At 43.8% G+C, this 25,945-nt stretch overlaps 1 protein-coding gene across 1 annotated transcript in view; it reads right to left on the reverse strand.

The window, feature by feature from the left end:
- The window catches only part of LOC111268379 (uncharacterized), a 45,735-nt gene extending 21,243 nt beyond the window's left edge, over window positions 1–24,492 (reverse strand). Inside the window, exon 1 of the mRNA XM_022847354.2 lies at window positions 23,623–24,492. Within this exon, the coding sequence (XP_022703089.1) occupies window positions 23,623–23,710 (88 nt within the window). The 5' untranslated portion in view covers window positions 23,711–24,492. The remainder of the gene's footprint in view (window positions 1–23,622) is intronic.
- Between the last annotated feature and the right edge of the window lie 1,453 nt (window positions 24,493–25,945).

Here is a 25,945-nt window from a genome sequence, read left to right on the forward strand (position 1 = left end):
AGCAAACGATACATAGCGGGAAGTGAGTCTCTCCAACTGTTTTCACTGCTCTCGCAACTCCAACGCAGTGATTCTATATACATGTTACCATCATTGCTACTCTTAGGAGCTGTTGTACGGTCTCATATCGCTGGTTACTCTTAATAGGCAGACGGCAACAAGAACTACTGGCAACTGCACGTAATCACGACTACATACACAATACATGACTTGAACGTCCCCATAGAAGACAGTTACTTTTTTGAGTTGATTGCTTTCCGCTTCATCTAGATATTTTAGCTCCTGCTTTTTAGCCGTGTGCTTCCACGGGTCACGTATAAGCTCTGGCTTAGTATAAACAGTTGCTAGCCAAGTTTATACCAAGGCTAATAAAACGACAGAATTAGATCCTAAGCCACTTCGTTGACCTTGTAGATACGATTCTAAACTTATTCTATATACATATATATATATATATTTTTTTTTTTTTTAACATACAAAAGTGCCCTGTTTTCAAATGATTTCGCGGCGAAGACAACATTAAATAGCGCTAAATTCCCACACATATTGTGTTCATGTCCGCACATTTCTGCGCGAAAGTAAATCTCACAAAGTCTACTCTTTATACTGTTAATTATGCACATCAATATAAAGGACACCGCAGTTAAGCTTTTTTCTCTCTGTCGCCGTATTATAAACCGAAATCTATAAGATCCAAGCCCATAGTTCAATTTCGCTACTGTTGCGGACGTTGAAATATACTCACCCGCAAACACTTTTCGCCGCGCCTCTCCGCCCCTCTTTTCCGTTTTTCAACCCCTCCGTTTTTTACTTCAACCATTATAGAGATCGTTAATTCTGGTATTTTTTAAGTCAACACTGTCCACAAGTCGGTCAGACAGCGCGGCCGTTCCGACAGGGTCGACTACTTACTGGCGTACGACCTGCCCTCGCTATATATTATCATCGTCAAGCCCTAGTTTACTAGAATTTGTCGATAATAATGCGTCATGTAACGAAATTTTGTTTAGACACCGTGTGCTCGCTGGTAACACAGTAGGTGATCTTCTGACAAACTTGCGTCATGAATTTCTACCGAAAAAAGTCAATCAACCTATGTGTGAAGCGGAGATTCTTCATTGCGCTGTAATTGGTTTTCAGGACGTACAAACCGCCCCCTTCTCGAAGTACGCCAAAACATTTGCCGCTTACTTATTCTCTACTGTTCTTTTCCTTCATCTTAGCTAATATAGAGGTAAGCCTAACAACGCGGTGATCGCACAACGGAAGCACGGTATGACGATGATGAGCACATAACAATAATGACGACTGTCATATTAACACAATTACCACTGCCACTGCAGCGGTCTACACTGCTCTGCGTGCATCTTGCGTGAAGATGAAGCGCCTTACGACGGCGAATGAATAACAGTCCATTCGAGCGTTTGTCCATCACAGCCGTGACGGTAACCGCGGCTGCAGCAGCAGCGGTGGCTCCCATAGCCACAAATAAGCTTATCGTCCATTGGCGTGTTAGTTGGTCCCTTGCTTGCTCTGTCATTCGGGAGGAAGGCCTGGCAGGCCTAGTCGTGGTTCAATGGTGTCCTCGAGCGGGGAGGCCCATTTTATGTTCATTGCCTTCTCATCGGCCGGCATGAGCAAGTAAAGCCTGTCCACAGCTCCGCCAGCCGGCCACGGCGTAAACTGGTACCCGTTTCGCACTGCGACCTCACATTCGCTTAGTCTACGCACGCTATAATACAGTGCACGAGTATGTCTGCGTATGAAATATACGATGAGAAGCACACGCTCAAAGACACATCACGAAAAAGATGCGAAAGACGCTATAAAGGGAAATAGAAAACGAGTCAGAAAGTTAAAGAACGATAAAAGTTTCTGGATCGAATAGGAGAGGTCGAGTTGGGACGACATGAAACTGAGTTAGCTAACATCGCGGGCTAAGTGGGGGTTCGAGGGGACATCATTCATTCATTCAACACATTTTACCCACCTCTGCTCTCCTTTCTTTCGCCGTCGTCTCTAACCGGCGGAGAAAGATAGTATACAGTCTGCCACTGGTATCGCTACTGCTTCTCCTTCCTAGAGCTGGGTCACTCGGGAGCCTTCTGTTAGTTCTAGAAAAGGAGCAAATGCTCACAAAAGAAAATGTCTAACCTTTTCTAAATGTGGAGCACCAACACAAGAGTGAAAAAACAGATTCAGGGGAAGGCAAAGAGGCAACGAGCCCCACAGAGCAGATAAAGAAACAGCGTAGCGAGAATAAGCAAGTAGAAACAAGAAGGGGGGGCGACGGAAATAGATTTGTGAGCACATTAAAGCCATGAACTTTATTTTACTAGCCGTGTTTATAATTTTCGACTTAGCCATACCATGTGTGAGCACGCTACAGAACACACACATATATATATATATATATATAAAGAAAGTATTCGATGGGCGCGGGCATCCGAGTTGGATCAATTGAGTGAAAAGCTTTCTACAAGCATGTTACCTAGAGTCACCTTTAAATGAAAATAGGCTTCATTGACTATAAGGCTACGGAATCTTTAATTTACAAACACGCTCTCAGCAAAGGAGTGTTTGAAATCAATAAAAAAAAAAAGAAAAGAAAAAGACGATCGTTTCGGTTTATTTTTTCTCCGTCAAAAATTAATCAAGACGTAACTTAGCTAGTAAAACTCCACTAACGGATTGTGTGATGCATATAATACTTCACTCTGTGGGCTCTGTGAAGGCGTAACATGCACCAACCGCTTGACTCACACTACAAAACAAGATGACGCAGACTGATGATGAGGCGCTCGAAAGTAACAGGTGCGAGTCTCTAGACATTAAAATCTTGCTTTAGGAAAGAACACCGGATCCATATGCGGCCACATGTAAAATAAAAAGTTCCGATAAGCGTTTACCTTCTTGGCATAAAAATTACTAACTGTGTTATCTAGATCTCTCTCTTAACTCAGAAATACGTACACTTAAGCGTGCCTTAAGGTACGAGCTTTAGTAAGTTTATACTCTGTTTTCAGGCGTTTCAGTTGATTTTCCGAAAATATCAACCGGTTTTTCCAGCAATTCTATGCATCGTATTAAATTGACAATATTTTATGGTATACTCTAACAGTCGGCATATAGTGATAGTAAGTTCATATGGACGACAATCGTTATATAGGGTAATTACTGCCATTGAAATACACATCACTCATACCCAGTAATGTTTCTAATAAAAGCATTTAAGAAAGCAATAGACACGAGCTACACCTATCGACAGGTAATTAAGGCAGGGAGGTACGCGAATCCAAAGAACAATTCAGTTGCCGGTGAGGCATGTCTTATCGTCTGTATACGAAAGAAAAAAAGGATGAAAAGCTTTGATGTATACCCTTCTGTTCACTCCGCCGCAGAGCAGCGTTGCTCCTCGTCGCGACTTCTGTTTGGCTTTGGCTTAAATTATGAGATATAAACAATTATGGTCAGTGTTGGACCCGATACGGCCAAAATAGAAACCGGTTTGGCCGCACTACCTCGTCATTGCTTTTGCCTCTATTGCAGGCCCGCGGTTGCTTCTCGATATTACTTTTTCTACCCGCGGTCTCGGTTCGATACTCTTTTTTTTATTCTAGCTTTACTCTTTCATATTCGCTGTGTGTATTTCTATTGACCGCGAGTGCGGAAATTGGCCTGTATAGCTAGGCGGCAACAGACCAACTGAACACCTGCAGCTTTACTCGAAGTCGGCTACAAAGATAACGACGATGGCGGAACCTGACCCGAATTTTAACTTTCACCCCACCGACCGATTGACCTAATTACGACTCTTTCTCTACTCGTTTCTAATCTACTCTATTCGGCACTCAGAATGAGTGGCCTGCAGCAGTAGGACGTCAAGCCAAAGAACGATGTTGTCAGTCACCGGCCGAGCATCTCTGGACGTTTCAAGACTTCCCGCAGCCTATGCTCCTTTGCTATGAAAGACGTCAAGATTCTTCTACTTGGGAGATCTGAAGTGACGGGACAGATAGCAGCGAAAAGAAAATAGCGGGATACTTAGAAAGTTAGAGGGTTTGGATATGGTTGCTGAGCAAGAGTGATCTTTAAAGGAGGCGAGCAGGCTCAGAAGCAGAAACAGCATTTGCGCAGCAGGATATGCCGCAGAGACTCCTCACTCAATCATCCCTTTTTACTCTGCGGGGGGCAACTAGGTTGAAACTAAGCTGGTCAGCTGGTCGAACTTTACAGCTAGCCTCACACGGGCCGCTGTAGAAAATGCTTCGGATTGTACCTAAAGGCGTGCATAGATCCTTATATACATGCCAAACCTCATGTAATTGTGCCACAGCAGGGATGAGGTAACGGAGAAGAAGAGGAAACCGGGATTGACTGAAATGACAGCCGAACCCCCTGTATGGCATGGGGGTGTGGCTCTGTTGACACGCAATGCAGGTTTATACTGGAACAGCACAACGCACCAGCAGCTTTTCTCACTCTTTCTCTCTCGCATTTATTTTGGTAGACAAGAAATCTAGCTTCGTCGTCATCATCCTCATCTTTTAAGCAGAGGATATGGCAGGCAATGAGCGAAATGTTAGTATGGTCCCCTGTTGTACCCCTTAGGAGTGCCAAAGCACAAAACTGGCCCAGACCCAAGTACCGCCATGCAGCCAGTCTCTTTCTGCATGTTCCCTGTCTGGCTTGTGGTCGGTAACGTTTGCCTTGTCAGTGGGGACGCTGGTTGTAGCTTTAGCGGACACCGCGAAAGCGCTACGAGACAGCACTACAGCCCAGATACCGACTATTTTCATCGACAAATCGCACTACCTCGTGCGTCTCGCCATCCCCTCATACATCGGTGCTGTTCATACTCAGTTGCAATCCAAGAGCCAGTGAACGACAGAGACCAGCCGATGCCGAGAAAAGAGTCCATGTCCAACACTAATATATTGCTCGGAGATGACAAGTGACGGTGCACAACAACACGATACGTACGACAACATGAGACTCATAAGGCATAACGTTACTGAACAACATACGGCGGCTAGATGGCAGAAAGAAGGTGGATGACTCACGGAGTAGAGTACTTCTGTACGGGTATCCGGAGAGTGATGACAGCGACGAGATGGCTGATGTTTTTGATGCTGACGAATAATTCAGTAAGGGACTGACTACCGTAGAGCTTCCACGTCAGGCTTGTGCAGGATTCACAGCTATCTGATGCAACTGCTGAATCATCTTCGAAATGCCTATCCGTAACCAAGGCATTCTAAAAATCAAAACAGCGTATATCGCATCTGAAGTCCGTCACAAGACCACATGAGCGAATTGAATAGTTCACAATAGCTACCATAACATTCTGATCACATCGGATCAGATTGCGTTAAGGCGTCTGATATATTTTCTGCCTAGCAGTTCGAATGGTGTCTCCTCAATTCATCTACAGTCCTGGAAGCAAACAAATAAGCTGACTAAGTCAACCACTTTATATCTGCAACAATACCGTTGTTGCAATGGAAACGAGATCGCGGCCTTGTAAAGGCGATCCTATTCTTGGACCAGAAGACCATCTTTGGGCACAGGCGATGTTAGCCCATAGGTCTAGCGCACTACTTCTTAGGGTAAGGCGGCAAGCAACGGTCGCAGACATAAGAAACGAACTACTTGAGTGCTCTGTTATGGTGCTGCTTCTAATTGGTTATAGATGAAGATGATGAGTATCCTGCGGCCAACAGCCAGGGCCATTACTAAATAGCTCCTCGGTGTCCTGGATTTGTGGATCTGCTTATGTGTTTGACTGTACACGTGCGTTCTTATGTCCCTTGGCACTACCCACAGCGAAGCTGGATGGCTGCCATTGAGAATTAAATCCATCAGTACGGTAAGGGTAGGACAAAAGGTTCGGTTCGTCGTGTGTGCGTGTGTGTGTGTATGAGGCTTGGGGAAATAGCTAGTATGGTTCTAGCTTGCATCGTTGGTTATGGTCTGCATCGGGCAGAACAGGGAAGGAGAGGGATAGGCTGCGCTAAACAGAGAAAATGAACCCCATTTTGCCTGACCTCTGTGGTCGCCAGCCCAATGGCCAGCTCATCCGTGACAGCCAACAAAAGAAGTAGCGGCTGTTAGTAGTTGGCGCAGCCGATAGCCGCTGTATCGCCAGTAGCCCACCAGCAGTAGCTGCAGTATGAACTTTTGAGTTCATTTTTATTCTCCGGTGGGGCCTACTGCTCAACATTAGCAAGAAGTCAAATTTCTCTCCCTTTGGAAGCGCGCAGCGCTGCCACCGGAAGCCACTCAGAGATGCTATCACAGCCAGCATCGCTACTTCAGACATCACTGCTATGGGGTTTCCTGTGATAAAGAGGGGCTCATTTTGGGGCTCGCTGGGGCACTCGAAAACAGCCGTTCTTAGCTCCTTTTTTGCGCTTGCTCGCCTTTAAGAAGGATGGGAACATCCAGATATAAAAGGACGTAGTGACACCCCTTGTTAGCATGGACACAACAGCAGGAGATTGGTCTAAGTTGTCCAAGTAAACGAGAACTAGCCAACTCAGGTGCAGCCAACTGTGGAAAAAGAATGAAGAACACTCTTCAGAAAGCCTTCTTGCTGGAGTCTCCCTTTGCCCCCAAGTATCTACTACGATTTCTATAATCTGGACCTCATATGTCGAAGCTAACGGGCTACGACGCACCAGCGAAAAACAGTCTTCTGATTGAAGGTGCTACTAGCGTTGGACATTACCCTCATCCTACCAGGCCTACCGGCTAGTGATGCGTCTAACTAAACCCCGTCGTTATCCCATTGGCAAGAGAACGCCGGTGAGGAGGATGGGGGCTGGGGCGAAAGGGTGGGGTAAAATATCTGGAATAGCCAAATGTAGCAAACGGAACAGCGGGTGGCTTAGGTGGACAACGTGATAAGGCTGCAGCTACGACAGGCTAAAAAAAAAAGAAAGGTGCGTTGTGCTGGTGTGAGTGCAAAGGATGTATGTTTATATGTATATATGCGATCTTGTGTATGCTACTAGTGAGGGGTAAGATAACTATACTAGCACGAGCGCCACCACTGCCGCTATAACTATATTGGGACACACAGGAAAACATGATGCAGACACTCAAGCTTTCTCTTGTTTCCTTTGAAGCAAAACAGGACAGAGGGAAGTAACGGTAGGGCGGGGAGTCCCACAGAAATAATGTAACGAGAAGACGACAACAGTCGGACAAGCTAGGAACGGTGTCAGAGGGCGGTACCCGAAAGGATTGCTGTTTGCGGAACAACATCGACACACATTGTATTGCACACAGTGTGCTCTACATGTAAGTGCCCGTGTGTGAATGTATACTAGAGTCCTGCACCGGGATGGCAGCAGCCTACGCTGTACACGATGCCGCACAATAAGATCCATGTGATATGATTACCTTACATATAGCTGAATGGTTGTGGAGGGTCTCCCGGCTGGAAACCAAAACTGCAAAGATCTCCGTGAGGAGAAGCTGGATCTTGTTTAAAAATAATATGCGTCTATCAAGGGAATGTTGCCTGTTGCCCCTTCTGTAGCATAGACGTAAAGGGCCATCAAAGGAATATATTTCAGTTTGTCATTTACAGCGAAAAGAATCAAAGTGCAACGATATTCACAACGGATATATGTACAACGCGTATCGTAATCAAAAAATTTATGCTATGATAAAATTCCTATAAATAAAATTTCATGCATTGGGCCTGTATTGTACTGTTTCAATACAATTCCAAGGCACTGCAGCATGCCTAACACTATTGCGCCATTATCGTGGTCAGGCCATCTACGCAGGAAAACCCTTGGTGACAATGCTTTTAAGCATGAGAATAGCTTTTGTTCAGTTGTAAGCATTTTGTAAATCTAACTGTAGATTTTTCTGCGTTGTATTCGTCATCATGAAGGTTGCCAGTTGTCTAGCGCGTATACATGCCAGCCTAACTCATGAACATCTAAGAACAAAGTGTCTTTAGGTCGTCATAAGTTAACAGAATCGAGATCGGACCCGACTTAGAGGGTTGAAATCGCCGTAGAAGAACGGCAGCAGGGTCTGCGGTGCTAAACACATAGTGGCAATATCCTTCTGAGTCATCTATAGTACTTGTAATGCTCGAATTACAGCTCAACTTGACGTTAAACACCTAGACTTTGAGAACTTAAAGCCCAAGCCTCAAGCAATAATAATAAGGATAGCAATAGCGGTGTCAAACTAATTCTTTTTTCGGGGTTCGCTCGGGTTTTCAAGCTTGTAATTAACAATAGGCAAATGTGTCGATCCAAATAGATTTTATTGAGTATAACGGTAACAATAGGATGCGTAACGTAATATAATAAGTATATATATTGTTATTACAAGAGCTTGCAGTTATCATGAACACTGCCGTCGTAATTCGTCATCACTGGTGAATGTCCGAAATCAACGAAAAGGACTTTTACGTATCGTTTAATAACGGCAATAGTGCTATAGTAATAACGGTATGGGAGCTTTAGCGAAATGCCAGAAACAGATCCTGAAAGCGGTAATCAGGTATCTGCGCAACGAAGAAATCTTTATCGCATCAATTTTTGCTCTTTTTTTTTCTTTCACTGCAATCCAATAGCAGATAACGTACCTATCATTGTTTCTGTTTGACCGCTACCTATTCCCCTTATAGTATGGCATCATTACCGTTAACGAGCGTTATCAATAGCGGTTGAGGCTTTAAGGCCTAAATTTTATCCACACGCAGATCGTAGCTGCTCGATACAATCCCTTTCTATATTTTTATTAGTACATGCATGTATGGCAATTACTAGATGAAGGACATCCGCCAAACAACAAACCAAACGTACTATACATGAAAGTAATATATTTAAGTGTTTTCACACAAAATCGATTTTCAAGCTTTCAAAATCGATGTTTTGATACGGTCTTTCAAAATGAGAGCGTGTCATCATTCTATTCAAAATTAACATCATATTTAAAGAAAAAATAAAATTGAGGAACGATTGAAAAATTAATTAAAGATATACTTTACTTTATTGCGGAAAAGGAATAATTCGAAAAAATCATTAAAAAATTCTGATCACAAGTAGGGATATTTCTCAGAATCGAAAATAGATGTATGAAATCGAAAACGTTAAGTCACTGGTCGAAATTAGTATACTTCTGCTAGCGAATTTTGAGCAGAAGTCGATGTAGCCAATTTCAGAAACTATCTATACTTTTAAAAGACCAAAAATCATGTGAAGTTTTATAATCACGACAGCGACAATGGGCCTGACTGTAACCTTTTTTTTGGCCAACTGCAGCAGAGGATAAAACGTGTTTAGTCCTATTATATGGATGACCGTCGTCAGTAATTTGCAATACTTATTCTTATTATCGTCTATTCACCTTTAGAGAAGCTTATTGTACACTAAATTGTAGTCCTTTCTCGCAGCTCTCTTCCTTTGCAGGACATGTACTATGTATATAGCATACGCTCGATACGTGTTATGTCTACTTAGCTAATCGTAGGTAACGCAGTACCACTATGCATGGATACTATGGCTCATTGGTGCATCGCAAAGTTCCCACGATGACTACGGCAACACTGGCGTAACTAGGGTGTCGTCGATTTCTGACGATGATCTTGAAAGCGGTTCCATCTCTACTCCTGCTTCTCGTTTGCATACTCTAGTGAAACAGCAGAGCATCGTGAAGTCGAGGAAAGTCCGGTGCATTCGAGAAGTGAACGACAAACGAATCTAGTTTGATAGGTTATTCCCACTGGCACAGCCTTCGTGCCCGTCCCCCGTCCCCCGTCCAATGGCTGTAATCGAATCGCAAAAAACTATACTAGGCAACGTGGCCGTGACGCTCCGTTGCACATAGACATCCTTCGAGAACAATGTTCAAGACCTAGCGCCAGGAAGGTATCCAGGAGTAGATTCAAACGATGGAACGGGAATAGGGGAAGTCTCGTGTTCGCGAGAACAAAGACTCATAGCGATTCACTTATCGAGCGTAGCGTGAGCAGCTTAATTTTGCTAAATCACCAGTATTGGCTGTGTATCAGTAGTATGAGAATTGATACCTCTTTACTGTTATCCACGGCATCATCGTTGTCTGCTAAAGCCAGGGTCGTGAGATAGGGTCAAAGCATGACAATATAAGAAGCAGCAGGGTAAAGTGGAAACAACATGATGACATAACCGATTTCGTGATTACTTTGATTATTGCAGGATTACATGTAGTTCTCGTCACAGCTTCTGAGTTTGAGATCTGCGGTGTTGTTACGTATCTGAGAACGATAAATTGGGGCGGTTGAAAAATAATTCCGTGGGGACATCGTTTGTGATACTACTATTTGAAGGAACGTTACTGTGATGTACGTTAGTTTATCTACATTTGCTTTTGCCAGGTCCTGTAGTATATGATGACTAACGTAGTTTAGAACAGTATAGTGCTGGTTGGTCATTACTGTGTGAGTAATAATTGTTGATAGCGTTTCACATTAGTATCACAGTTCTTGCTGCAATGTCCTGCATGACGCCACAACAGAGCGGTCCCCGACGCTTCTTTCGCTTTTTATGAGCCCTCACGTTCTCGATTCAAGCCTTGCTGTGGGCCACATAAGTGCACCGCACAGTCACCAGAACGGAAAGAGACCCTACGGCTGGATTTAGTCGGCCAGTGTGATCGGAGATGGAGCCGGATCTGTGCACAGGCATAGTAAATCAGTTTCAGCAACCAGAAGAACAGCATCGACAGCGGGCTCAATAAGTCTAAATGCTAACCGAGGAGATATCCTCGCTTCGGTGCCTAGGACCCTTATATCTAGCTTAATTTACTAATCCACTTGCCGTTTAAGAATACCAGTCGTTAAGCTTCACGATGTGTTTCATGTTAAACGCTGCTCGTAAAGCACCGGCGGCGGAATACAAAGCGTACAACTAACGAGTGGACTTGTTTCTCTATTTGATCAGTTCAGTACCATCACCAGTGCAATCTGTAGGGGAATTAAATGTTAGCAATGAGTGAAACGCCGATGCCAAACTGCCTCATGGTGATGGCTCAATAATACCCCGTGTAGTCTCTCAACTCCCAGTTCCATATAGTTTGTACAAACGTGGGTGAAAGTGGAACAAGCGAAGGCCTACCTAACGGACTACGTCCTGGTCGACAATTCCTACTCCTACTCACGACTGCGAGCATCAGGGGGCCGAAAGAGGGAACTATTGATAAGAGATCAGCGAATAGAGATGACATGAATGTAGCGTATAATTTTAGAGGGACTAGCAGACTATAACCGTATGACGATGCACGCATACACAAGGAACAACAAACAAAACTGTGGCCATCTTAGACATAAAAATTATACGCACACATACCTAAATCGACTGTTTTATTGCTGACAAAAGTGTCGTCGTATACTATCCTTTACAGATACTGCCGTTGTCTTTTTTTGCTGTCAGGAAACAGCCTTACGGAGTGCAAATCGAATTGAAAGGTTGAGGAATATTCGTTTTTACTCAGACGAAGACTTCTTATCCGACACTGAAGGGCATGTTTGTATAACGCTAATACACCGTGCCACCGACACAGGGTGCAGACATACGTATGAGATCCAAGCACGCTGTTCATAAGAACAGCGTGCGAGATGATGGCCGGACTAATGGTTCGGGGCTTACAGACGTTGCATTTTGTGCATTATTATCCTAGCGACGAGTATGGTGTCACATTAGATGATTGACTTTACGTACGCTCCCAACCTCTCAGTAAACCCGAAGTGCGCTTCCTATTTCGGGGATTGGCCTACTTTAGGTGAGTGCGCGCAGTACTTATATATTATCGCTAATATTATAACTGTAGACTCAGAATATTTGATAGTGGAAGCAGAGGACACAGGGGCTGTGTTAATGGTCCACTTATTGATACTGTCAGTGTTATACTGATGAGTATTTAATTGGGAGATTCGAGCGGTTTCAGCCGAATGTTTCTACATAACCAGTGTTTATAAGGTAAATGTCCCGTATATAATGTATCCAATTTGCATCTCGGGTGTATCGATCAGACTATAGTCCTAGAATTCGAACTTACCACTATTTATTATGTAGCCCATTGTGATGCATGTAATGAACTGTGTGAAGTATATATATATATCTGTGGCACTAATTTGAATAATTGAAGTCATACGTTTTTCGTACCGTTCAAAAGTATGAGACGTCTCACAAGATGTATATTTACGAGAAGATAGTTTCAGCCATCTTCGTACGAAGCGTATCTTTCTATCTAGCTTGAACATGCCGAGTTCGTATCGCAGAGTTGAAATTGACATTAGCCAATTCGATAGACTCACGTCGTGTGTAAATGTATATAGTTATTGTGTTCTTTATCAATCGATTTTAAAGTGTGCTTAAAAATATGTCGGCAGATCCGTGTCGTTTCTTCACCCCTAGCGTACCCCGTAACGGCAAGCTTGTCTGGCAGCTACTCAAAATGAATAATCCACATATATATATATATATGTGGATTCGAGGACAGAGACTTCGGCTGTTTTTTTATATGCTAGAAAAAAAGGCACTGTCATATTTTCGACACAATAATTTTGTCTGAGTCACTTGGTAAGTTAAACACTGTCATCGTTTGTATGGGGCATGAAGCGGCCTCTGAAGTCTTGACGTCCAACGAATAGAAATAGTTACACTACAATATTGTATGAATAAGCTGACTAACACTAGAATTTTTTTGAAATTTTCGGTAAAAATCTGGTTCTTCAGACGTACGATAGGTATCGTAGATGTGATTTCAGTACGACGATCGTCCTACGATTGCTTACTTAACACGAATAGGAATAAATGAGTGAAGCCTCGACTGAGACATTCTACCTAGCAAGCTAGTCAGCCTCGTTAGGGAACTACAGAGCAGTAATAGAAGAATAATATGAATGTATGCACGTAAATTGCACGTATATTTCTGCGTTCTTAAAGCGGCAGGATGAATTTATCTACATATTTCTTCCTCAATAGTTAATCTGGCTATCGACATGGATGCACATGGCTATCTGATGCTGTTCAGACGTCATAGTGACGATATTACATATAGAAGCACCGAGACAAATAGGATGAAACGAAGTTCAAAGTGAAATTAGCTGCGGCACTGAAAAAAAAGGGTCAAATTGGCGCTAACAGGCCAGCGTACGATGAGCCAGTGTTCAGGGATGAGTGGAATGAGGTTGTAGATTGATGCATTTCATTCTCATTTTAAGTTACACCTTCGTTATTTCATCTTTATCTATTCTGTCCCGAACACGTTCAAGTGTTCGGGACAGAATAGAAGAAGCGATGTTCAAGAATACAGTGGCGGAGAGGCCAAACGGTGAAAAGATATTTAATCTTCGATGCCCATCCCTTGTCAGTCAAACAGCTTCACGCACGATATTAGACGGTCACCACCGATGAAAACAATTGCAGCTGAATCCCGCCGATGCAGCCACTCATCGGCGTCTTCTCATACCCGATCCAAATCTCAGCAGCTTCAAAGGGAACTCAGCGACGTATTTACATTATCGATACAAACGATAGTTGCGACAAACGAAACCGTCCGGTTGCTGGTTACTTCGTTAGGAAACAAAAAAAAAATGCTAAAGACGTGGCGGAAGTCTCATTGTATTGACAAAAAATTGAATCGTTGCCTGATTCGGTGAGAGCCTTAGGTTCTTCCGTAGATCCCGCTCAGCCTAACGTTTCTGGACTCACTCGGCGTGAGCTAACGTTCTTGGTCCGCTTCAAAGTGAGTAGAAAGTGGGGAGAAACGATTGAAGCTTCACACGAATGGGCTACATTAGCGAAGCTGTAGCTGGGTCATTCGAGAGAAGCATTATGTTGGTGACGGGCCGACGATAGTATCGTCACAACAGCAGCGACGGCGGCACGGAAAAGATCAAATACAGCTTCGCGAAATCGCCACTGCCGCGTTTGGAGACATCACGGCGACGAAGGAGGAACTGAAAAGAAAAGAGATTCATAGGCACACAGAGGTAACGAACGACCATACAGGGCGACGGGCGACGGACGACCGTGTCACAGACATACGAAACGAGTACACAAGAGAATACAGCAGCCTTCTTAATATTAGCTGAGGCTGGCTATCTGTGCGTTTAATCGTACCTAATTCGTTACTTGCTATGTGGATCAGGTTATGATTAACAAACAGCCCATCCCCTAATGATGTGATTATCATCGTTGGCCTTTGTTGTCCTTGATATGGGAGCACTGTTATCATCACTATCGGAGTTGCTGTAGCTGGACCCCGGCGGCGCCATTGACTGATGTGCCTAGCGGATGATCAGAATTTCAGTTAGATGACGCATCTCCCCCTTTTCTTTTTCACCTCAGTTGGTCGCCCGATCCGATATGTCGCGTGCTGTGTCTGTACTCGAACCATGCCACACTATCCCTCGCGTAGTCGGTCTCGACAAAATCAAGTAGTTTGCGAACGAAGCATACCATATTTGCGGCGAGGTTGTGTAACATCAAATGCAGATATATTTGGCCTCGGTGGATAAGGATGGGCTAATCTGACTGGGTGGCCTCATCATGGCACCCAAGGCACCTAGACGTCTACTCCACTAGATTGAATGTTCTCATAAAGAATCACCCCGCACGTAACCTGAAACGCAGTTTCAGTCGAGCAGTCGGTTTCTTCTTGGGTCAAACTCTCGCACTCCTTAAAGAAGATAAGTAAAAAAACAAGACTTGGCCTCATGGGTGGTTGATCGTGGTGGCGCTGAACTCGACCGGATCACGGTGTGACAAGGTCCTATCGTCAACAATTCGTCCTTAGGAAATCAGTACGAAGGTCTAACTCAAGATTGATAGAACATACATGCAAACGACTCACGAATAAATAAAGCACAGACATCGCTAGAGCATAATTTTTAAAGCACACCCTAAAACGACTACAACAAAATATACAAAAAAAAACTCTCTAGTAAGAACGCTTTTTAGCAGCAATGAAGACTCTAGTGAGGAGGATGTTTAAAACCATTCAGAGTCTATACCAACATCACAGTCACAGTTGCCAGCCATGCTAAAAGCCCTGTGCAATTTTAGGTAATAATGAGTTTACCTAGCCGGTACGGGTATTAAGTTCTGCACGTATTTTTTTTTTAGTTTTTATTGTTACATAACGTGAACCTAGAAAAGATGTTTGTACGCACAGAAACAGTCACATATGCTGAAGCCAAGTCTATTCCAAATATGGACTGAAAGGCAACATCATTATTTCTGTTGTCTCAAACGCCGACTATTCCACTCGCGTTTATTATCAATATCTGCTGCGTGCAATATGACGGCATGTATCAATTAATCAATAAGTTTGCTTTTTGGCTACAGTTGCTGTAAAAGTGCTCGGCCCAAGTTAATCCCACTATAAAACTGTGCTTTTGATCGTCCTAAAAGCGACCGATCAGGAGACCGGCGCGTGTAGTCTGCGTCGTGGCGAATCCAGTAGCAGTCACATAGTGGATTAGTACAGATCTCTGTATGTGTCACTGTTTATATAGAGTACCTACGGACCATCGCTTTCTTCGAACGAAGTGTTCTGGTCCTTTCGATTCTGTTTCTTTTCGTTATCCTGCAGAGCCATCATCATCGTTGTCGACGGTCGCAGTCAGCCAGTCGAAAAGTCCGTCAGTCAGCTAGATCATAATGAGTTAGGGCACCCATCGCACTTCTTCTGTGAGCTATTTTATGTATATCAATCTATCTAACTAGGAGAGCAAGCGTAGCGTCAGTATGTGTGGCCTCGGGGTGCTGCCGGTAGTAGCGCCCGTAAACGATGGGTGCCACCCAGACAGTGAATCGTGAGAAATCTTCGGTGAGGGTCCATGTTTCGTAGCTTAACAGAAGTATCAGCAGCTACATCGATAGCAACGATCACTTGTATAGCGTATCCTGACATTATCTTGGCCTGCTCCTTTTCTCATCTTCTATCATTCGCCCTTTGAAGCGCGTGCATTTTCATCTCGTATTCTGTAAGACGCTTGTGACGGTGCCTTCGTCATCTTCGTCGTAATCTCTCGCCTGAAGAACGTGCTGCTGATGGTCTGAGGACTGTTATTGCAGGTTCTAGCTGGATGCGACGTATATCTCGGCCCCAACAGGTCAGTCGCTTCACACAGTTCCCTGTGTACTATCCGTAGATTTGAATACACATATTTAGAGACGTCACGAGATCGAAGAGCGTCAATTTGCCGTAACTCGTCCGCTCTTTGTCTACGTGTCCGCCGGCTATGGCACTTTTGTGGGGATGCAAATTCGTAGTCAACAGCGAAAACCACCGCTACGAAACGATAGCCCAGTCGCATGTGCGCCGCTAAAGCGGCGCAGGAGACCTGATTGTTTCTACGAAGAGTTGTAAACGTGTGCGAGTATTGGCGGGCACCAAACAGTGACAGGATGATCGAGATGAACAAGAAGAAGAGTGAAGAAGATAAACAGTGGTGCATAGGTGCGTGTCTATATACCACTGGTCGATAATGGGAATTAATGGGGCAGCGTCAAAAAGTCAGGCTTCGCAGATTCGTGCTATACTGACTGTGCAAGGGCCTAGACGCCTTGAACTTCAAGCTGGCTACCTCTGTGACGAAACGGAAACAAACGAAAGAAATGATAAGTATGTCACGGGTGAGCAATCAGGCTTAGTCGTAGAGAAACTAAGCTTAGCGATAGCGTCCTGCAAGATAAATAAAAGTGTCTATTCTCTCTATAATAGAATGTGGCATATCTTGTCGTTTCAGACAATAAGAACAATCGCTGTTCTGGTTCTTTATAAAAGAACAAGCGCAGGAGCAGTGAAATATACTAAAATGTCGTTGGAACAACAAATGATTAAAAAAAATTGAAAAGAGCAAGAGTAATTAATCTATTATGAAGTTCAGTTTGTGCCAAACCAGCGAAGTGAACTGCGGAGGTTCCTGGGCATAGAGGCTTTACTGTTTTTTGTTTCTCTATAATGTCGCCCTCTATTCAGACAGCAGGAGGGTAACAGAGGGTCCGAGTGATGGATCAAGCCAAAGCGTTTTCAAATGGAGCCCTGAATGTACGCTTCCTCATAAATGATAAGAACCGTGAGGATTCCCTAGCGATTACATGGCAATAGTATTTATTACGCTGTCAAGCTATAATGGAGACATGAAATGTGCATTGGGTTTACGATATATGTTTGATTTACGGAAAGTTGACAGCGGAAAAGTTATTTAGTTTATTGTCAACAATACATTAACCCTTCTATTTAAACTTTAATCTGATCATAAATAAAAAAAATAAATAAAACTTACAATTAATACGTTTTTTTAATTTATTTACAATATTTCGATTCCGGTGTTTCTTCCGGTTCTACCTCATGTCGAACTGTTGGCTCATCTCGCTGACACCGACGTGTACTCCAATAAATACTGTTGCATAGTTCACTCTTTTTCATTTTTTTCTGTAGTTTAAGGCAAGCCGTACCGTTCCTGCCGGACCACCCACTCCTCTTCCCTTCCGCTCGCCTATGCCTTAAGCCCTAGCATTTGCCAGTATCTGTCTCAATCGGGCGAGCGACCTTAAAGGTTTCCCAATGAATTCAATCAGTCACTTCGTCAACTTAACTCCATCCCCCGTTACCAGTCGATCTCTGCCTACCCACATGCATTCAATCACGGACGTATTACATACATACGAGGAGATACTATATGCCACCTTCATAGCCTCGTCTGTTAGTCCTTGTACGTTTTTAGCCATCGATGAAGTATAGGAAGGTAAACGAATGGTGAAAGACTGAACAAAATGCAGGAGTTTAGTAATACAGAAAATAAGCTGAAAGAAATTAAAATCACGCACGAACTTAACAGACCGAGCTGGCTGCCAAGTTCAGCTGCAACCTCAATTAAATTGTCGTGCCAGATCCCATGACCGTGACGACAGGGTACGTGGTCCATTCAACTTTCGTTTGTCTGAGGTTCGTGTGTGATTTCATGCCGCCACTAGAAAAACGAAAATCACCTCTACTTAAACCGCGTCTCGATCTTATCCTCGCTACCATCTCCTTCACCGTCCACTCCACCTAAGCTCGATTCTCCTGTAAGCTATGAGAACATAGATAAAGGCACGTGTATACAAGCTTCCCGAAAGGCAGCCTTGTTAATACGGTAAAGCCTACGAGACCACATTCATGACATAGTGCCAGCCACAGCTTATCCCGAGGTCTTCCGCCAGCAGTGTTAGTGTGAGCGTCTTTTAAGAGAACATTACCTCTCACCCCGATACCCGTTTCGAAATGTACGAATCGGGATATATGCTCGCCCGCATTACAGTTCAACACCTAGCTAGGGCAGGCAGAAGGCCTTTACATTTACGCGTAAATATGTGCATCTAAGCATTTTGGTCCTAGGTAGAACACATTGTAAACGACGGCGGCAGCATATTTGCTATTTTTTTCCCCACTTCATTCTTTCAAAAGGACCAGCAGGTTTGCCCGTCGTCAAACGTTCAAACGGCCCTGATAGACGTCATGGTACACGGCATGCGTGATCACGCACCAAGGACGCTGAATCCAGTCTAGTATTCAGGAAAGACAAAGAGAATAGCCTAAATTCCATCGCCATGCTGCCTATTGCAAGGCCTTTAAAGTCGCATTCTTATTTGTAGACGGCGTTAAAGCCTCATGTAACTTCTAGTCACCTTGAGAAGTGATGTTTGAGAGAACTTTCAGCACAGCTCTAAACTAGCATATATTTTTAATACAGGCCGCTTAGGGTGTTATCACGTTAAGATGTCAGCATCAGCATATCGGATTCAGGGTTTGACAGTCGTCTGGGTGAGCATATGAGCATCCTAATTTAAAACCCAGGGTTCCCATAAGCAGGTTCCAGCAGGTTCCCATGCAAAAATGTTTAACCACGAAAAATACTACCATAATATTCTATCCTATTAGTTAATATGTATCAGTTCTTAACAACTGAATAATACTATATAATATATATTACCTCGATGTATTTTTTACAATGCAGTAACGTAGTGTGAATGTGTATAGAACATTTAAAAATTGTTCAGAGTAAGGCCAACTTTTTAGTTAATTAAGCTGTGAACGGATCATATTACTCTAGTGTACTGATATCGTCGAGATATAGGAGACTCTGGGTTCGTTCTCCAGGCGGTCCTTTTGGCCATTTCGAATAAGCTTCCAAATGATCAGTGGCGCACTTCATTGTTCCTCCGCCACGTGCGCAAGTATCGTGGTCAACAAACAAGTAGAATGCGTTGTTTCAAAAACAGAGATGAAGGTCGCAACTATTATCTGTCCATGTTTCTAGGGGTTAGGAAACGGTGCTTTTCGAGCCATTATGATTGCCATCGTCGTCACTGTGCCAAGGTATTTTTCGCCGTAGAATAACATGTTATGTTCGATTGTTTCGGGCGAATGCATGCACACCAGGACACGTCGGTGTTCAGGTATCAAGCAAGGCCAGCAGCAGTAATATCAGCACACAATAGCATCTGCCGTTGCTGCAGAAGTTCATGTTGAGTAACGGTAACCTTATGGGAGGTGTACGAGCAATGCAACCATTGTGCCATTATGTGTGGATATGTTTTTTGTGTGAACAAACGAATACCCATTCCATCCAACGGCAGTTCCACCGCAGTGCAAAACCACGTTATTGTACGTCAATTGCTGTCTCCAATCGCACTCTTCGTTTCAGTTTCCGTTCTTCAGATCCTACTATCTGACTTTTGCGGCCCTTCTCCTCCGAATTATACTCATTCATTCTGCCCCGTTGTTCTTGGGCTTAGCACTGGATACAGGCAAACAAGATAGGCCAAATAGTCCGAAACCAATATAGCAATATCTTTCGTTTCTTCGCGACAGAGGGGGAAAATAAGAAAAGAACAAGTCTTCAGGGCCCAGGTCGAATGCAGTATTAATCGCATTGAGACTCTCTGTTTGCATGACCCGCGTTCTGTACAGTAGTAGCTAGTGCATATTGCTAACGCGCACGCAGAAACTCGCATCAGGACGACGAACAGACAGCGGAACGGAACAAGGGCATCGTCCTTAGGGTGAGGCGCGAACTGCCTAGATTAGTAACGGTAGTGGTTGTAATAGAGTTGAATCGGGCGATATTGGATCACAGAGGCACCTGTAGCAGTCGAATAAGTCGAGTTGGCGCTGGTCATATCTATAATTCACACTTCGCGGTTCTACCTTCATCGGCGGCAAAAACAGTATCCACTGGGTCTAGGTGCACCTGCAATGGTCCCGTTCCCATAGCCAGATGCAGAAGAGCTGTCTGCGAGGTTTTGCACGCAGAGCAGTGTTAGCATCGAACGCAAGAACTTCGGAACATATGGGAAATTAAGGAAGAGTATAAGTAGCAACATGTTAAAAAATAATGTATACGTGAAGTAAAAGACGTTTAGTAGGAGTACCGCGTTTGTCTGCTTGTTGATGAATCCATAACGTTCTTTTGGATTACTATCAGCTACTCCTCTAAAGAAAACTAGTGCAGAAGATATACCCATAAGAGCTATAGTTATAGCTGCAGAAGTAAAGCAACAGCAAAGAATAGCACGATACTGTTTCTGCTCAATCATTGGAGAGAGGAGGCAATCGTCAGAAGGGAAGGCAAAATTGGATTTCACATCATCCCAGTGGGACCTAAAAAGCTGAGCAACGCCTCTGGCTCTTGTATAACTCAGCCATGATGGAAGACAGAAGAATGTATCCAAATATTGCTGCATTCAGTAGAAAGTGGCTATACAACGATACCAATATAGGTTAATATTATGTCTAGTAGCAAACGATTGCCCCGTGATCAAGTTCCTTATAGCCATGCGTGCATAGGTGAAGTTCGTTAGAATTGGCCCACACGTGCCCAATAGTGGAACTTCGGTCACTCAGTAAAGTACTGGATGCACAGATATAAAGCGTCAGGCAAACTATAATATGATACCGCCTGGCCAGGGACAGTGTAACGTAGCACTCAATCAGACCGTAATGTATAGCTGCATCCGATTTCACTGTCAAATATTCAAACAGTGGCGACGGTAAGCCAATTCTGCCATGGCACGTTTGCTTATTAGCCGGGCTTTTTTCAAGAACTTTCTTGGGTACGAGCCCTCCAGAGCAGACATTTAATAACGGTCTATTTCTTGATCATCGTCGCATGAATAGTCGACCTCTGAAAAAATCATCAGAATTTTGCTCATGTATAGTATCCGCATTAGATATACAAGTTCTGTTTGCCGAATAGAAAAAGGACAAAGTGAGTATCGAACAGTTAAACAGGATTTTTCCTCGAACTGACTTACTGCTGCATGATACATCGATCCATAAGAACCGGGTTTCATAGCCATGTAGTTGTAAATATTAAGCCATCTATGTCAGTGATAATTTTCCTCATATCATAGTCTGCTATTTTTGATAGATGGACGGGGTGGGTCTGGTTCAATGCTGCTTCAGACGACTGGTGCAAGCTGAAAAGCCAATATTATCGAAATTTCGGTCCGACGTCCGAAAGCGCAAATAGAAAGATACTATTGTCCTACAGATTACTGTCAGTATAGGGCTGATCAGGACAACATAATTTCCATATGCACTTGCTAAAGCAGATACATCCATCCGAAGTCGAGTTTATTTAGCCCGCTTTGCACGACACCTTTCGGTCGCAGGGGTTACCTTCCTCTATTCTAGTACCGGTTTCTTGCTATCGACTCATAACCGGCGAACTTATTGGTAGAACGAACAGCATTGGAGCTGAGACGTGCGGCAAAGAAAGATGTAGCGGTATACAGTTTCTACCCTGACAAAACTTTGCATGTGATCATGTTTTATGGTACGTCTATTATTACTTCTGCATCTGCTTGTCGTCCGCTGTTGATCGCACTCTCGATATCCTATCTACTTATTTGCCAATGAAGACCTGTACATGCAGTGTTATCATAGGCTATACATACACACATCAGGCGACGGCAGCAAAAGGCCACGCGATGGCGCAGCTTTTCGTTAGCGATCGCAGAATTGGCCGGGCGCGGCCTACGACGTGACTTCTCAGCAGAAAGGCAAGGTAAGCAGGTTAGTGTTCCAGCATACACTGCACATGCCAGAATCATCTATTTGCTTACCCTGCCGTGCGTCTTACCTAACCGACCCACTGGCATCGATGCGTACAAGTTACTACATACAGCATGAGCGCACGCAAATAGATAGCTGCGCGACGTACAAGTAATTACACTCAAATCCCCTCCGAAATAGCAAAATACATGCATTGGTCAAGTAATGCACGATTAAAGACGCAGGTCATTTTTGGAAAATGTTAACTCCCGACCGAGTTTTTTTTTATAGCGAAAATGCATAGGCCCAACGAACATGTTCTGCCATGCCGAATAGGTATTTGGGCCTCGGACAGACCATGGGCAGTTTTATTTAGTAGTCCGGTCAGACGACAACGTCAGCCCCTGCATGACGCGACCCCTTGCACCTGTGCATATTATGAACGACAATTGAGATTTTCATGACGTTCACAGGAAGACTGGTTTCTATGTATTGATCATTTATGGTGATTTAAATTTACCATAAATCACTTCACGTGTCTACGTGACCTGTCTCTCTAGAGATCACTCCCCATTATCTTAAGTCCCGATTTTTAGACCAAAATACCTTGTGCTTGCTAACTTTTCAAATGTATGGTAAATTAAAGAAATATTTTTCTGAATCCAATTGTCTGACGGCTAGTTTGAGGAAAGTTGACATTTAGCTGAAGTTGTCATACAACACAATTAAACGAGACGCACAAAAATACAACAGTTAACGATACTCTAGCTTGCAGCTCATTGCTTTTTTCACTGAATGTTATCGATCTTAGAATGACTTTCTGTTTGGGTGACATGATATTTCTGTCAGTACGTATAAGTACCAAGGGCAGAACTCCGCTATTGTGATATGGAAACCTATTGAACTGCATAGAGGTCTAGCGTGGTCATTCTATGGCCTTTGCCTGCTTTCATAGATTTATTTAGGAATTTTATATCTACGTTTACGTTATTGTTGTGCATGTTGTCGGACTGTAGCTGTCGCGGTTTGTATAATGTGTGTACACATATAGGTATGAATGTACACACGCACCGAAAACTCTGCCCAGTGGGTTATGGTTTTTCTGTTGCTCCCTGGGTATGCTGCTGTTATCTAACCCGATCCGGCCTGAATGAGTGAACTAACACGGCCGCACTTAACTACGTACACAAACCCATCGGGACTGACGACGGAACACGAGCGAGCGAATCCAGAACGCTTGCCTTACTTGGCGCCCATACATCTAATTTGTCTTGCTCTAGTATAAGACGAATACGCCAACTGTTCACAGTATAGCTAATGCACCTCACGATGTGATCTGGCGCGACGATGCTAGCTGAGGCGGCATTGTACGACCCTATTCCTGCCACCACAATTTACCTACAATGCCTAATTCGCTATAATGACAGGCAATTACGGAGAATAGCTTTTCGACCGTGTCGCATTGGCCCCCGGGGCGACTGACCGGATGGTCAGCACATGGACGAAAGGCCCGACAGAGAGTAGGATGGATGTAGATGGATTGTAAATAAGACGTACCTTGGGAACCCGGCGCAACGGCTAGCGCCAGGATAAGTGTAGCCGCTGTCAGGGAAGCAAGCAGACGCCGTTGGGGCTTTTTCATCATTATGGGTTGCCGCCGCCGCCGCTCTCAGTGATGTTTCATCAATGCAACGAACCGAAATTGGTGTTGAGAGATGATTAGGATCCAAAATAGGTCTAATGAGTGCCGCTTGCTTGGATGGCCGAACATAAAAGACTACCTTCCTTCTAAAGTGAAGTTTCAAGTCACTTCACGTACTCACTGACGAAATCAATCAAGAACTCTAGATAAAGGCTGTTACAGTTTCTTACAGATGCCCGGGTAGAAGTAGCCACACCTAGAAAAAGATTTAGGTAAAGTCCTTATCTCCAATGCTGTAGTCCTGAACGATTTTCACAAAGCTTCGCAAGCTGTTGTCTCTCTTTGTCCGTAGACCTTTTGATGAGAGCCTATTTTTGATCAAACACGTTTCTCCATAGAAACTGAGCAGCGTCTACACAAAATTATCCAACTTTCGCTCACTCACACTAAACGATAAATATGTGTTTCACTGACACTTTTTTACAACGTATCAATTGAGGCAATGAGTCTTTGTAGCATATGTTCTTTTGCTTACAAATATCGTAGTCCGTCAAATTTCGCTGTTCTTCAAATTACCAGAACTGAAGGTGTTCAGATGTCGCTGATATTAGTGGCATGTCTAGTATTATCAATGCGATGTGCTAGGATCTATCCAGTTTTACTCGAAAAATCACGGCATCCAATGTAGTAACAAACACTTTGGATTGTTCCTGCGCAGCTGCTTTTACCGATGGGTGATTTGAAAACGGCGGCAAGTATCCTTACCCAACTTTTATGAGCCCATCTAGCTGCGTTAGGCATTCAAATGGGTGTTTGGCCGGCGCGACGAAACCTCGTGCGTCTCTCGCCCTCCATTGAGAAAGGGTGATATGGGGTGCGGGTGAGGGTCAACGCCGGGCGGCGAGGCACCCAACGCTGGTAGCCGTAGATCGTAGCCGCCCCGATCGCCGTCTTCTCCTGCGCTTTCGTTTCGACAGAACGTGAGAGAATAATTGGGTTAAAGTTGTATTAGTCGCGATATCGGCCAGTGTCGTTCTATGGGCCATTAATATGGAACTCTAAAAAACAGTGGAGAACAGATAGTACTGCTGCAATGGCATCAGAACGCTCTGTAAAAGCTTTAGCTTTATCTGAGGGTTTTTTGGCAAACTCACTCATACACTCCATACGTTTGAGAACCACAGACGATAAAAGCGACCTTTCGTACGAATCACCAATAATAGGCAATATATATATATATTCTTTTCTTTTTTGTTTACAAATATAATCGGCCCATATGACTTATCTTAAACTATGCGAACGATCCTGACAATAAACAAATGTAACAGCAGATCTTGTGAAAGGTAAACAAGATTTGATCGTTTAAAGCATTTAGACCCTTTTAGATAGATGTTTAATAATTTGCGGCCGTGCATACGTGCACATACATTACTGCGTTCTCGGACAGCAGAACGTCTCGTGATAGTTGTCCACGTCCACTACAACTGTCGACTCCTGATATCGCTAGGAAATTGGAGTTGTCTGTCGGTTCTTTTGGTAACATCATAGCGGCTGTAAGCATTCGATGGACTACGGGGACCATTTTTGATATGGGCGTGATATTGCGGGCAGTCGGCACCCAGGCATCTGGTAGCAGACAGGTAATTGGGCGGTAGACTTGTAAGAAAGAGGTGTGAGCCAAAGAAATGTAGTGAAATGGAAAGAATACTGCCAATACAACTGTTATTGCTGTTCTTGTGGATTCGACAGTTGATCACTCAAACCTCCCAAACATTGAACAGGTAGCACATTTTCATAAATCTATTCAATACTACCTTATTGTATACCCACGAATATAGGAACCAGGTTTCGGAATACGGGACACACGAAATACGAGAGGCTCGCGTATGCTGAACCCCCAGGTGAGGGGTATTTTTCTTATTGAAGAAAAAAAAAATAGTGTTACCGTAGCCAGTAACCGCAAAGCCGCTCGCCGTCATTGTATGACAAAGGAAATATGCTCGTGGCCTTATTGTTGCTAGGATCATAATCATCAATCCTCAGGCATCAGTTTGCTAGTAGAGCCCTAAGTACACTTTTGACAAATTCAACTCGCAAGCACTAGTAAGCAAGAACCGGTTTTGTGCTGCAACTGTAAATAAACAGGACCTCTCATAGTTGTATAAAACCTAAAACATTACGTCTTTTTGTTGTCTATTGTTTTCCATTGCCGTATAGGTAGATAAAAATATGCTCAGA

The sequence above is a fragment of the Varroa jacobsoni genome, unplaced genomic scaffold, assembly GCF_002532875.2.
Source record: "Varroa jacobsoni isolate VJ856 unplaced genomic scaffold, vjacob_1.0 scaffold_1279, whole genome shotgun sequence".
NCBI classification, from domain to species: domain Eukaryota; kingdom Metazoa; phylum Arthropoda; class Arachnida; order Mesostigmata; family Varroidae; genus Varroa; species Varroa jacobsoni.